The 14,174-nt window shown below is 48.6% G+C and overlaps 1 protein-coding gene across 5 annotated transcripts in view; it reads left to right on the forward strand.

The window, feature by feature from the left end:
* The window catches only part of EXOC6B (exocyst complex component 6B), a 272,044-nt gene that overhangs the window by 121,080 nt on the left and 136,790 nt on the right, over positions 1 to 14,174 (forward strand). For 4 of the 5 annotated variants that reach the window (XM_054172451.1, XM_054172452.1, XM_054172453.1 and 1 more), the window contains exons 7-8: positions 4,755 to 4,931; positions 13,395 to 13,463. In XM_054172451.1, coding sequence (XP_054028426.1) covers positions 4,755 to 4,931; positions 13,395 to 13,463 — 246 coding nt within the window. The remainder of the gene's footprint in view (positions 1 to 4,754; positions 4,932 to 13,394; positions 13,464 to 14,174) is intronic. The other variant, XM_054172455.1, reaches the window with a different exon arrangement.

Here is a 14,174-nt window from a genome sequence, read left to right on the forward strand (position 1 = left end):
TTAAAATCCAAATGTGCCTGCTCTGCAGGTCGTTTTTCATCCTTTATGTGCCACGTCAAATCTCCTGCACCCCCAGCCCGGGAAGGTGCAGGGAATGAGATGGGGGAAGGAGCAGGGAGTTCCTTGGCGGTTAGGCCTCAATTTGTCCTTCCTTGCTTCCTCTGGGCCTCTCCCCAGCTCTGTTTCTCTCAAGGTGAAACTGAAACCTCAGTGATTTCACCCAAGCCTGCCCCAAGTTAAAGAAAATTTGATATTTCTCACTTTCAGGTCACTTCAGTCCAGATTGTTTCCTGCCAAGCTTGGGGGTGGGGGAAGTGCCCTCCTGTTAATGGAAAAGCAATTACTGTGATTGCTGGCGTCTACCTGGTGTCATTCCAGTGGAACACCTCAGTTATGGGCTCTGCTTGCCCCACAGCAGCTCCTTGGGCTCCCAGCTGCCTGCTGATGGGCTGTGTCCATTGTGCAGCAGCTCTGCAGGACGGGGTTGCACAGAGTGGTGGGAGTGGGAAGGGACATATGTGGATCATCCAGTCCAACCCCCTGCTAAAGCAGGGTCACCTACAGCAGCTTGCCCAGGATCACAGCGTCCAGGTGTGATTGGAATCTCTCTACAGAAGGAGACTCCACAGCCTCCGTGGACAGCCTGCTCCAGTGCTGTGAGACCCTCATTGGAAAGATTCTTTTATGATTAGGTGGAACTTCCCAGGTTCCACTTCGTGCCCATTGCCCCATGCCCTAAGATTTTGGTTCTTAGCCATATTGACATTTGATCAATAGGTGTTATAGAATCATTTTGGCTGGAAGAGACCTTTAAGGTCCTCAAGTCCAACTGCTAACCTAGCACTGCCAGGTCACCACTAATCCATGTATCTCAGTACCACATCTCCATGGCTTTTAAACCTCTCCAAGGGATGGAGACTCCACCACTGCCCTGGGCAGCCTGGGCCAGGGCTCGACAAACCTTTTAGGGAAGAAATTGTCCTCCCCTGGCACAACTTGAGGCCATTTCCTCTTGTTCTATTGCTTGTTCCCTGGGAGAAGAGACTGATTCCAACTTTACTCCAATTTTTGGACTCCTTGGCCCTGAGTGATGGCTTTATCTACAAGGACAGACTCTTGTCAGTACTTGTTTTAGATCTTGGCAGTATTGACATCTGATCAATAGATGTTATGTACTTTTGAGCTCTTCTTGTGAGTGTAGCTGAAGCTGAAGAATGGCATTAATACCTCTGGTTTGAAAAGAGATGGAGGGCTAAGAATTTTCTGAGACTCATAGAATGGCTTAGGATGGAAGAGAACTTAGCATCTAATCCAACCTCCCTGCCATGTGCAGGGACACCTCTCAACTAGACCAGGTTATTCAAGGCCCCATCCAACCTAGCTTTGAACGTCTCCAGGGAGGGGACATCTGCAGCCTCTCTGGACAATCATTCCAGAGTCTTGCCACCCTCATAGTGAAGAATTGCTTCCTAAGATCCAATCTAAAGCTGTTCTCCTTCAATTTAAACCTATTTCCCCTTGTCCTATCAGTGGACACTCTCGTGTCCCTCTCCAGCCTTCCTATAGGTTCCCTTCAGGTTTTGGAAGGCAGCTTTAAGGTCCCCCCAGAGTCTTCTCTTCTCTAGGCTGAACAATCCCAGTTCCCTCAGCCTATCCTCATAGCAGAGGAGGACACATCCACAAGGTCCTCTCATGAGACTGTTTCTGTGTTCTGCCTAAAATGCTGAACACTGCATATTCAGGACTTCACTGGCCAAGGTCAGAGCTGGCAACAGCCCCCTCAGCTTGTTGCCCTGCATTCCTCTTCTCCCTCTTGTCCTGCTGTGATCTTGCTACACCCTGTTTAATGATCCGTTTCAGGCACAGTGTTTTATCCCCCCAATTTGCATGTTCCCATTCTTTGATTCCTGCTCTTTCTAGAGGCAAACAGATTACATAAATTCGAGGGATTTTAATGAGCACACTGAGCTTGCTTTTGGTGTAATTTCCACTGGATTCAGTGTTACAGCTTCATTACACTTCAGTTGAGTAACTTATAAATGGGCGTATCTGAGGGTGGAATCAAGCCTCCATTCCCTTTGTTGTGTGCCCTTCAGAAAGACCAAGCGCTGACGCCCCTTTTTGAAGTCCTAATTCCCTTCACAGGCTGTTGCAATGCCTTTCTATAGAGCTGTGCCTCTGAAGTTCAGGAATTCTAATGCAAAAAACACTTTTTGCCCAACTGCTTCGAGTATTGGACCCTACTGGCAGAAATTCGCCTTCACACAGAGCTCCTCCAGTGGCACTGCTGCAAAAAACCCTTTTGGTGAGACTCATCCCTGAAGAGATCTTTGGCATGGGCTTGGTTGGATGTCCCTTCTCTTGCAGGAGCTCTTGTGAGCATCCAGGCTGTTACCGCTCTCCAACCACTAGAGGTCAAGATTGTCCTGCGCCGCGGCTGCTCCTCACGCAAAGGGCAGCTCCCGTTCCCGGTGCGACCGCAGCTAGATGCATTTGATTTAAGTAGCAATTGCCACCTTCATTAATTGAAAGGAAGCTGATTGTGTGTGCAGGGTGGGAAGGGCGCTTTGCCTTACACAACAATTCTCCCACTCTGCTCTGCCCCAGTGAGGCTGTACCTGGAGTGCTGGGGCCAGTTCTGGGCCTCCCTAGTTTGAGAGAGGCAAGGAGCTACTGGAGAGACTACAGCAGAGCCTGCAAAGATGCTGAGGGGCCTGGAGCATCACTGTGAGGAGGAAAGGCTGTGAGCCCTGGGGATGTTGAGCCTGGAGCAGAGCAGTCCCAGAGGGGATCTGATCAGTGCTCAGCAAGAGCTAATGGTCAGGGGGCAAGAGGATGGGGCCAGACTCTTTTTCAGTGGTTCTGAGTAGCAGGACAAGTTGCAGTGGGCACAAACTGGAACCCAGGAGGCTCCATCTGTGCAGGAGGAGAAACTTCTTCGGTGTGAGGGTGCAGGAGCCTTGGATCAGGCTGCCCAGAGAGGTTGTGGAGTCTCCTTACCTGGAGAGATTGCAAACCCACCTGGACTTTGTGATCCTGGGCAGCCTTATGTGGGTGATTCTGCTTTAGCAGAAGGGCTGGACAGGATGATCTCCAGAGGTCCCTTCCAACCTCTCTCATGGTGGGATTCTATGATTCTGTGACAGTAAATGCTGCAGGATTTTGGGTGGGTTGGGAGATCCATTCTATACTTGGCTTTTAATGTTCCTCAGATCTAGAAGCTACATCTCTGATGGGATCTGTCTTCCCAAGGAAGGATTCATACAGGAGTTGAGCTGAGACAGGCTGTCAAAAGAGGACTCACAAGATATTTTTGCATGCTATTAATCCTTTAATGTGTTTAAAAGGAAATAATTTAGCAGGCTTATACTCTGGATGAGGTTTTCTGCAGTTTAGCCAAAATAATTAACTACTTTTTTATAGGTTCCTCTTGTTTCAAGTCTCTGTTTTCCTAGCACAGTTGGTTTCACTGACAACAGAATCTACAGTAGGATTCCTGGTGTTCCTTCTTCTTTCTTTTGCTGTCATGTTAGTGTGGAGCAGGGGATGGTGCCTCTTGCCACCTTCTTTGTCTCCTGTTGCAGCACAGCAATGAGGGATTCAGAGGGAGGTTTGATTTGGATTGTACAGGTAATGTTAATAACATAAATAATGGACACATATCTAAAACTCAATCCTTTTAAATAAGAAACCTACCATCCAAGTTAACATTTTCAGAGAGCCCTCTGGATGGTTTCCATGCAGATGCAGATTCAAAATGTAGAGGAAAAAATGGGGAGGGATCATGTAAACCCATATACATTTCAGTGTTTAGTTTCTAATTACAGCAGAGCACAGGCCCACATGTGCAGAACCTCTGCATCCACTGGCTTGGCCTTTCCCCCTTGCTTTGGCCATGCTTTGCCATTTGGGTTCAGAACGGTGCCTCCATGCCATTCCCCCTCCTCGTTCTTCACCATCAGTTTGGAGTTCTTGGTCCAGTCTCTTGAACAACTGGAGCTAAACCCTTTTGCCTGTCAAATATTCTGCTCAGTAAGAAGGGGGAAGCCAAGTCAGTCTTTGCAGCAGAGAACACACGTCGACCTCTGCTGCCAATGAAGCCCAAGCCCCCAGGAATGGGTGCCAGGAGCGGGCCGAGGAGCTCCACCGCGTCCGTGCGTTCTGCTCCCTGAATCGTGGCACTCCTCCCGGAAAGAGGCTTTTGGTTCAGTACCTTTCACAGCTCATTCCCTACATCAGCAGCCTACAATTAAGCTCTCCTGGGGTACCACAAAAATGCTTTCAGGAACCTCTGGGGTCCAGATGTGGAATGTTTTGTGCTGACACGAGTTGAAAAGAGGAACAAATCCAATGGTTAAGTACGTCCTTTAATTTAGCCTGTGACAGTCACCACATGGCCTATGGGCTAATATTTCTGCATCTGGGTTGTAAATAGATCAATATGGCAGCACGATGGGTTTGGTGTTTTGATTTGTGAAGAGTCAGAATATTGTTTGTGTTGTTGCATAATCCCTGGAGTGGGTTTTGAAATGAATCTTCTGGTTCTTTGGACTATCTGCACTAGGCAAAAACCATAACGGTTGAAGGTTTTCTGTGCTCCACGGAGCGCACGTTTTACTGCCTCTGCTTTGTCGGATTCCGTGACTGATTGCATCTTGTGGCTGAGAAAGAAGAAAATAAATCCAAGGATGCTGTCATAAAAGGTGAAATTTGTTCTTTTTTTTTTAACCCCCCCCCCCCTCTCCTTTCTCTAGGCACAGCAGCAAAGAAACCTGGACAATATTGTATCCCAGCATCCCAGGATAAGCGGGGGGAAGAAGTCCAAGAAAGAAGCCTGCGCAAGCTCCGAGCTGGAGGTAAAAAACACTAGCCCCATGTCTGAGCAAGATTCGGGTATCCTGGATGTTGAAGATGAGGATGAGGATGAAGAGGTAACTGTATACCATCAAATCCAGGAGACTGGATGGTTTGGGGGTGATCAGTAAGGTCTCAAAAGGTGTTTGCACCTCGCTCAGCCTTTCATGGTGTCATGAAGGTGGCAAATAGGTTGTAGCACGTAGAGAGTATTGCAGTATTGGGTTGGTGTGCACCACTGTCCCTATTCTTTTCAGCAGGCTCAGAGGGGTCAAGTGTTGTGTGAGAACTGAACAGTCCATGTCTTCTGTCCCCCAGCTCAAGGGCTGCCCTTCTGTGCTGACTTGGGAGGGCAGTTTTGTATCTGCTCTCCATTTAACACAAGATAAATTGCTGTGAAGCACTACAGATCCTTAGCCTTTGCTGTGGGACGTGTGTCTTGGTGGCAGAGGCATACTTTGTGTTGAAAAGTTTGAGGCTATTTGCAGGGTTTGGGGTTGTGGTGTTCCCTAGGGGTCAGACTTGTTCAAAATCTTCACCAATGACCTTGGTGAAGGGATGAAGTGGGCCCTCAGGATGACAGTGAAGGTGGGACATGGGCAAAAGAGGCAGCTGTCCGTGGTGATGAAACAGAGCTCAATGGGGTCAGGCCCTGCAAGAGCTGCTCTATCTGCTTGGCCTGGCTTTCTCATGTGGCTGAAGGCCACATCTGAAGTCTGGATGTAGTCTACCTGTGCTTTACTATAGCCTCTGTCAGTGCAGCCTGTGGTGTTCTTCTGGAGAACCTGGCTGCTCATGGCTTGGGCAGGTGTTCTCTTCTCTAGATGAATTAACTGGGTGCGTGGCTGGGCCCAGGGGTTCATGGGGAATGGAGCTAAACTGGAGTTGCCAGTCACAGGTGGTGTTCCTCAGGGCTCAGTACTTTAGTATCTTGATCAGTGATCTGGATGAGGACATTGAGTGCACTCCCAGTCACTTTGCAGACAACACTGAGTTGGGTAGGAGTTGATAGGCTGGAGGGTTTGGAGGCTGTACAGAGGGATCTGGCCAGCCTGGATTGATGGGCTGAGGCCGGTGTGAGAAGGTTCAATAAGGACAAGTCTTGCACATGAATGCTCCAAGCTTGGGGAAGAGTGGTCCTGTGGAAAAGGACCTGTTTGAGTGCCAGCTGAATATGAGCCAGCATGTGCCCAGGTGGCCAAGAAGGCCAACAGCATCCTGGTTGTATCATCAACAGTGTGCCCAGCAGGACCAGGGCAGAGATCATTCCCCTGTACTTGGCACTGGTGAGGCTGCACCCTGAATCCTGGGTTCATTTTTGGGCCTCTCATTCCACAGTGTTGGAGTGTGTCCGGAGAAGTGCAATAATCTGGTGAAGGGTCTAGAGTCTTGTGAGGAGCAGCTGAGGGACTTGGGATTGTTCAGCATGGGGAGAAGAAGGATGAGGGGAGACCTTCTCCCTCTCTACAACTCCTTGAAAAGAGTTTGGAGTGATGTGGGGGTTGGTCTCCCAAGGAACCAGCGATAGGACAAGAGGAAATGACCTCAGGTTGTGTCAGGGAAGGTTTAGGTAAGAATGAGGAACAATTTCTTCCCTGAAATGGTGTCAGTGGTTTAGTGGTGGATGTGACAGTGCTGGATTAACTGTTGAAGCCAATGATCTTAAAGGCTTCTTCCAGTCAAAAGGATTCTAAAGTTCTATGTATTGCAGTGTAGATCATTCTCTCCCTTGGAGCAGCATAAGAGAGCTCTGCCAGCTGCATTCAGGAGGACTAACATGGGATGTGGTTCTCCATTCTCCAGTTTGGAGACATTATGGCCCAGACTTGTCTTGCTTCAGTACAAATGCTTCACAGAGGTGGCATCTCCCACTATAATGGGAGTGAGGGATGGGCCCAGCTGTGAAGGGAGCTGGGAGAAGGCTTAAATCCAGCTTTTATGAATGTCAAGTTACGGAAGGAGAATTTGCATTTCACAGTGAGTAGCTCCACAGTCTGTCCAGTTTGTGCCAGCTCTTCCCTTTGTAGTATAAAACATCCAGAAAACTACAAAGCTCATCCAGATTCTTCTCATTTTCAATGACTTTTCTTGTGTGATCCTGAGTGCAGCAGGACAAAGTCGCCGGCGTTGTTTCTTCCTGTCCCTTAGGAAGGCTGCTCAGGTGTCTGTGAAGTGGTTGGGCTGAGTTGGACTCCCAGAGGCTTCCTTTTGGAGAAGGTGAAATTGTAAGGAAGGACATTACACATTCTTTAACTATCTCCTAATAACAAATCAACAAATTCCAGACAGTTTTCTATCTGGAGAAGGAGTTTGGCACTCAGGACATCAGCAGGTGTGAGGTGTAGCCAAAATCCATCCTGCTTTTGGCATGCTTTCAGGGTGACCTGGCTGTAGGACTGAGCTGGAATTCTCTCAGTGGGTGTCATGGATCTCTTACAACGTTTTGGGAGATACAGCAGGCACCCCAGAGAGCTCTCCTGACTTTCCCTGATAAATGGCTTTGCTAGGTGCCATCAGCCTCTGTGTTTTCTTTGCTTCCACGAGTAATTGTGCATAAACCCTCTTGGCCACTGCGAGAAGCCTCTCTGTTTCCAGACAAAGCTGTCTGCCTGTTGTCTGTGATGTGAGACAGAGTGAAATCAGTTAGTCTGCAGGACCAGCTGTCCACTTCCAGTATCACAGTATCCTGAGTGTCCTCTTGACCTTGCAAAAGCATTCAGGCTTTTCCCCTAAGGTTAAGCCACGGGACAGTCAAAGGGCACCTGAGATACAGCAGGTCTGCAGCACATTTTGTTCTGAACCTGTGTTCAGCATGGGGAAAAGTGCTTTGGGGCTGCTGGTACCCAAAGATTGTTTGCTGCCTCATAAAATGCTTGGGGTTGCAAGGGACCCATACAGGTCCAACCCCTCTGCAGGGATCCAACCCCTCTACAACTAGCCCAGCTTGCTCAGAGTCCCATTTGACATGACCTGTAATGTTTCTAGGGATGGGACATCTACCCCCTCTCTTGGCAACCTGTGCCTGTGTTTCACCACCCAAAGTGTGAAAACTTTCTCTGTAGGAAAGGTTTTCCCCAGATCCTTCTGGTCTCCAGGCTGAACAGCCCCAACTCTCTCAGCCTTTCTTCATCCCTGTGATTCTTTTTGAGGCCTCATCTGGACCCACTCCAACAAGTCCATGACTATCCTGTGCTGAGGACTCCAGAGCTGGACACAGTACAGTACCAATGCTACTCTGAGCAGTAGAGTTTTACTCTGGAAGGTGAACAGAGGCTTTCTACAGTGTGTGCATCACAGTAAGATGCTGAGACTGCTCAGTGTCCTCTGTTGGACTTGAGCCTTTACGGATGCAGTGTTGTATGTGCTTGTATTCCTCTGCACCACCTTACCCACGTGTGTGGGTATGAGATGGTTCATAAAACACCTCTCCTGGGTTCCTGGTGTTTAGATCTGGAGGTTCTTTTCCCTCACTGAAAGAGGGAGGAAGGTGTCTGTCCTTGTGTGCATCAAAAACTAGATTCAAGCCATTGCATCTCTGTCTAAATCCAGAGCAGAGCATCCCTAGATTCTAGGCCACCAACTGCCACCATCTCTTGTGTTGGTAGCAGTTTGAATCAAGCATTTCTGTTGGGAACTTGTCTCCCATGGGTTAAATTTGCTACAGTCAGTGTTTAACCCAAGTGAAAATGTTCTTGCAAGAAGAGAGGGCTTGGCTGTTTACAGAAAGTGACAGGTCTGCCTCTGCTCCCAGCACCAGGAACGTGCTGGATGCAGGATTTGGGAATGAGGTTTGTGAAGCTGATGTTTTGTGGACAGGGAAAATTTCAGACAAGATGAATAAATTCTTTGTTCTGCAAATGAAAAGGATGAAAAAAAAAATAGACAAGAAAAAAAAAGATTAGGCTGAAAGGGACATGTCAGGGGAGGAATCAGTCCTGTTGTGAGGCAGCTCTTGGTGTCTTTTCATCATCAAGTTTTGACAATCAGATATTTATTCTGTTGAACACTGGTAGTGCAGCCTTGGCTGGGGAAATCAAGTCACTGCTAAAGGGGATGTGCTGACTTTTTAGATAGGTCTAAATATCCAAGTGTTAGCTAAGTAGATAAATATAGAATCAGAGTCATAGACTTGTTTAGGTTGGTAGAAACCTCCAAGAACATCAAGTCCAACTGTTAACCCAGCACTGCCAGATCACCACTAAACTGCGTTCCCCAGCACCACATCTGTGTGGCTTTTAAACCCCTCCAGGGATGGGAACTCCACCACTGCCCTGGGCAGCCTGGTCCAGGGCTTTGTAACCTTCTGGGGGAAGGAATTGTTCCTCATGTCCACCCTAAACATACCATGATGCAACTTTAAACCATTTCTTCTTGTCCATCAGTTCCAAGTACAGGGGAATGATCCCTGCCTGGGTCCTGCTGATCCAAGTCAGGATGCTGTTGGCCTTCTTGGCCAGTTGGGCACGCCCTGGCCCATGTTCTGCCAGCTGATGATCAGCATCACAAGTCCTTTTCCATCAGGCAGTTTCCAGCCGCTCTGCCCCAAGCCTGGAGCATTCATGGGGTCGTTGTGACCCACATGCAGGATCCAACACTTGGCCTTGTTGAACCTACTACCAGATGTGTTTAAACTGTAGAGTGTACTAATCTATCCATTGAGATAATTTGACATATTCCCTGTTATTCAGAGGCCTCTACTGGAAAGATTTTAATGTGTGGGATGGTTGGTTGTTCAGGTGTTGGGCTCTGGCTGTACGTGGATGGGTCGATCTGTTCCTTTCCTCTAATATCCTGTAGGTCTATACAATACATTGATGTTCCCAGCACAGTTTTTGGGTGCTTGTCTTTCTGTTTGCAAAAAAAGCTTTCTTGTGGCCCAGAGCTTGCACTTCCAGGTCTGATAGTGTCCTACCTAGATTAGCAATTCAACGTCTCGGAGATGTTAACTCAGCAGGACAGTCCAGCAGATTTATTTGTGAGAGCGTGTGTGGGCTTAAAAGTTTTTACAGAAGATCAGAGACTGTGAAAATGTTGCAGTCTGCTTTGAAAAGAATTTCTCTGTGGGAGTAAGCTCCGTTTTTGGCAATATCCTGATTTCACAAATCTTTATCAGAAATATTTCTCCGTGGACCGTGTTCAACCAGTGCCCCAAATCCAAGAGGAGCAAAACCGTTTGATCCCGAATTCAAATCTGTAGGAAAACATCTCCTGCTTTGAAGATGATGTGAAGGGATGACAGATTTCTCCTCCCTTAGAAAAACACAGGCTGGACTCGGGTCCATCCAGTCCAGCTTCCCCACGCTGATGGTGGTCGCCGGAGGACGGCTGGGCCGAGCCAGTACCGATGCTTCCCTCTCTGCTTTAGTGATCTCCAGCTGTTTTGCAATCGGGGATTTTGGAGCCAGGAGTGATTTACTGTTCTACCAACTGGAGACCAATTGAGCTGAATGCTGGAGGAATAAAGCAAGGCGGAATCTGTACCCGAGGAGTCCACAAAGCAGCTGAAATCTGGATTGGAGAGCTGTTTACGGAGCATTAGAGGACCTGGGAGACTGCAAATGGAAAATAAATGACACACAAGATGTGATAAAATTGGCATTAACATAGCAGAATTGCTGCCTAGTGTCTGCAATTGTCACATAAAGCCTTATAAAGGTGAAAGCAAGAGATGTTAGTGAGATGGTGAGCTGTGTTTCACAGCTGCCTGCCCTGGCTGTGGCTGGCAGCCCGGGCTGGGGCTTGTCGAGCAGCCGCGCTCCACATGCAAAGGGCCACGCAGGCAGTGCCCGCCCCATGCCTCGCTCAGAAACCCTCCTGCTTCCCAGGGAGCCAACCTTGCCCATCTGCAAGAGCTGCTCAGATCACAGAATGGTTTGGTTTGGATTGGAATGGAAGGGAACTTAAAGATCATTTAGTTCCACCCCCCTGCCATGGGTAGGGACAACTTCCACTAGATCAGATGGCTCAAAGCCTGTCAGACCTGGCCATGAACACTTCCAGGGATGGAAATCCACAACTTCTCTGGGCAGCTTGGGCCAGTGTCTCACCACCCTCACAGGGAAGATTTTCTTCCTTCTATCTAATCTCAATTTACCCTTTTTTAGTTTAAAATAATCACCACTTATCCTGACGATTTTCCCCCCAGCTTTTTGACAGACCACTTTTAAGAACTGAAAGGCCACAAGAAAATCTCTCTTCCAGTTTGAACAACCCCAACTCTCTCAGCCTGGTCTCACAGCAGAGGGATTCCAGCTCTCCCATCATTGCTGTTGTCTTCTCTGGCCCTGCTCCCACAGGTCCCTGTCTGAGCTGTGTTAACTCCAGAGCTGGCCCCAGCACTGCAGGGGGTTCTCAGCAGAGAACAGCAGAGGGGCAGAATCCCTTCCCTGCCCCTGCTGCCCACACTGCTGGGGATCAATCCAGGATGCGGCTGGCTCTGGGTTGTGATTGCACAGCGCCAGCTCACATCCAGCTCCTCACCCACTAATATCCCCTAGCATTCTCCACAGTGTTGCTCTCCATTGTTTCATGCTCCTGTATTGATACTGAGAATCATCCTGGCCCGTGTGCAGGACCTTGCATTTGGCCTTTTTGAACCTCATGAGGTTCACCTGGCCCCACTTCTCAAGCCTGTCTATGTCACTCTGCAGGACATCACAGTATAACCCTCAGGTGTGTTGACTGCGCCACTCAGCTCGGTGTCATCTGCAAACTTGCTGAGGGTGCATTCCATCCCACTGCCCATGTCACTGACAGTGGAGTGCTTGGTGCGAGGGAGGAGGACAGGCCAGGTGAGATGGGTGAGCAGGCTCGTGCCATACCACTAAATTACTCTTTGCTGCCTGTTCCCAGTTGCCTGCTTATCCTCTCTGCACCACCAGCTAGGGTCTGTTAAGTTTGCTTGGGTTTTTTGTGGCCTCATAGCCAGTCTGGTGGTTCAGGATGGTCCCACCATAGTGATGTGGTGGCTCCTGTGCCATGTGTTGCTTCTGTGTCTCTGTAGTGTCCTTCATTGTTTTAGCTGTACCCAAGAACCCCTGCAGTGCTGAGGACTGTGGAGATTGTTTGAGAGCTGCAGTTCCACATCACTCAGGAGACTCTTTGACAAAATCCCCTGTTTTCCCTTTCCAGCCTGTAACTTCTGCACTCCCCAGCTTGGAACCATAGCTTTAGATGAGGAGGACCACTTGCCCCAGGGTTGGTTGAGGCTGGCATACCCTCACCCAGATAGAGGCTTCTCTCTTCTTCATCTTCCTTTTTTAGCAGGAATGCCTCTTAAGCATAATTAAAAATATATAAAATAAACATGTTTCCCAGGCCTGTCCATTGCTCCCTTTCATCTTTCTCCACTTTTTTCCACCACATGTCAACAGAACACTCCCCTCCTCTCTGGATTTTGGGGGAGAAGGATGCTTGCTTCAGCTTTATGCCTTGGCCAACAAGCTTAATGCTGTGTTGGCTTGAACATCTCCAAAGGACACAAGCTTCTTGTATGCAAATTCCTCCTCTGATCTTTCCTCTCCCCCTCCCTCCCTCTGTCCCACCCTTCCAAAATGAGCTTCCTTGTCCCTGTGCAAGACTCCCTGTGCTGTTGAAAGGTGGTGGAGTCTGTGTGGTGAGGGTGTTTGACAGGAAGAGAAAAGAAAATAAGCCAGAATTGGTGCTTTTAAAGAATTCAGACTAGAAATCTAGAGAACAAGGGGTTGGAGGTTTTTTTTTGTTCTCCTTTGTTTCATAAGTATCCAGATGGTTTGTGCCAGGATGCTTGAGCTTGTATTGAAGTCTATGGCCAAAACGAAATCTCTGCTGAGCTGTCTAGGAGAGGGCCAAACAGAATCAGAGTCCCAGCATGGGGGGTTGGAAGGGACCTCTGGAGATCATCCAGTCTGACCTGACTGCTAAAGCAGTGTCACCCACAGCAGCTTGCCCAGGATTGCAATGTCCAGGGAGGTTTGGAATCTCTCCAGAGAAGGAGACCCCACAACCTCTCTGGGCATCCTGCTCCAGGGCTCCAGCACCCTCATAGGTGAACTGCTGATCACAGTCATCTTAGTGTACCCCAGGATCCCATTGGCCTTCTTGGCCACAAGGGCACACTGCTGGCTCACAATGACCTTGCTGTCCAGCAGCATTCCCAGGTCCTTCTCTGCAGAGCTGCTTTCCAGCAGGTCAACCCCTAACCTGTACTGGTGTCAGGGGATTGTTCCTTCCCAGATTCAGGACTCTACACTTGCCCTGGTTGAACTTCATGAGGTTGCCCTCTGCCTGAGGCAATGGGATTTCATCATGGAGTGTAGATGAAGCAAGAGCAATATCAAATGACATTTTCCTACGTTCAGAAACATTAAAAAATGCAGCTGCTGTACATCCAGATAGGTGCCAGTGGTCACTCTGAACTGTTCCATGCCTGAAATCTTGGTGTCATTCTTGGTGGGACTTGCATGCTTTGGAGTTGCACTTACCTGATTGTGGTATGTTGGACTTGCACTCACCTGGATATCTTCTGCATCATCCACACTGAATCTCCTGCTGTTTTTTAGGTGCCTGGAGCCCAGGACCTGGTGGACTTTTCTCCAGTGTACCGATGCCTACACATATACTCTGTGCTGGTAAGGAACTGTCCTCTCTATCGGGGTGAAAAACTGACTGGGTGGCTGGGCCCAAAATGTTGTGGTGAATGGAGTTAACTTTGATTGGGTAATGGTCACAAGTGATGTTCCCAGGGCTGGGGCTTGTTCTCTTCATTAGTTTCATCAATGATTTGGATGAAAGGATCAAGGGAACCCTCAGTATGTTTGACACCAAGTTAGGCAGGAGTGTTGATCTGGTTGAGGGTAGGAAGGCTCCACTGGACCATCTCAAGTAGTTCCCTTTTGCACTGAAAAATGTGGTCAAACTGAAACTCTCCTGTGTTGGTGACTGGCTACTGCCTAAAAAGCGTTGCTCTGAGCAGTGTTACATCCTTGAGAACTTCTGAGGAGAGCTCCCATCTCTGTGGCCGTGGGCTGCTGGATGAGCTGTGTTCCTTCTCAGACATTGTGAGTACATAAGGCATTGATTTTTTTTAAAGCCAACTGATTTACAAGAAGGGCAGTGAGATGCCCTTTGTAGCTTACCCTTCAACTCTTAATTTCCAAGATGCTTCCAGTAGCGGACGAGCCTTGCATCTGCAGACCCAGCGAACCTGTGTTTTATGAGTCCATCCTTTGGAGAGAAGGAGCTTTCCAAGGGCTCTTCTCCTGTGGTTGAGCAATCTGAAGGGCAGGCAGCAGATGAAAGGAGCACTCTGTTCACAGCTTTCCTCCCTTTCCACCGTGGAG

The sequence above is a fragment of the Dryobates pubescens genome, chromosome 23, assembly GCF_014839835.1.
Source record: "Dryobates pubescens isolate bDryPub1 chromosome 23, bDryPub1.pri, whole genome shotgun sequence".
In the NCBI taxonomy this organism is placed as follows: Eukaryota; Metazoa; Chordata; class Aves; order Piciformes; family Picidae; genus Dryobates; species Dryobates pubescens.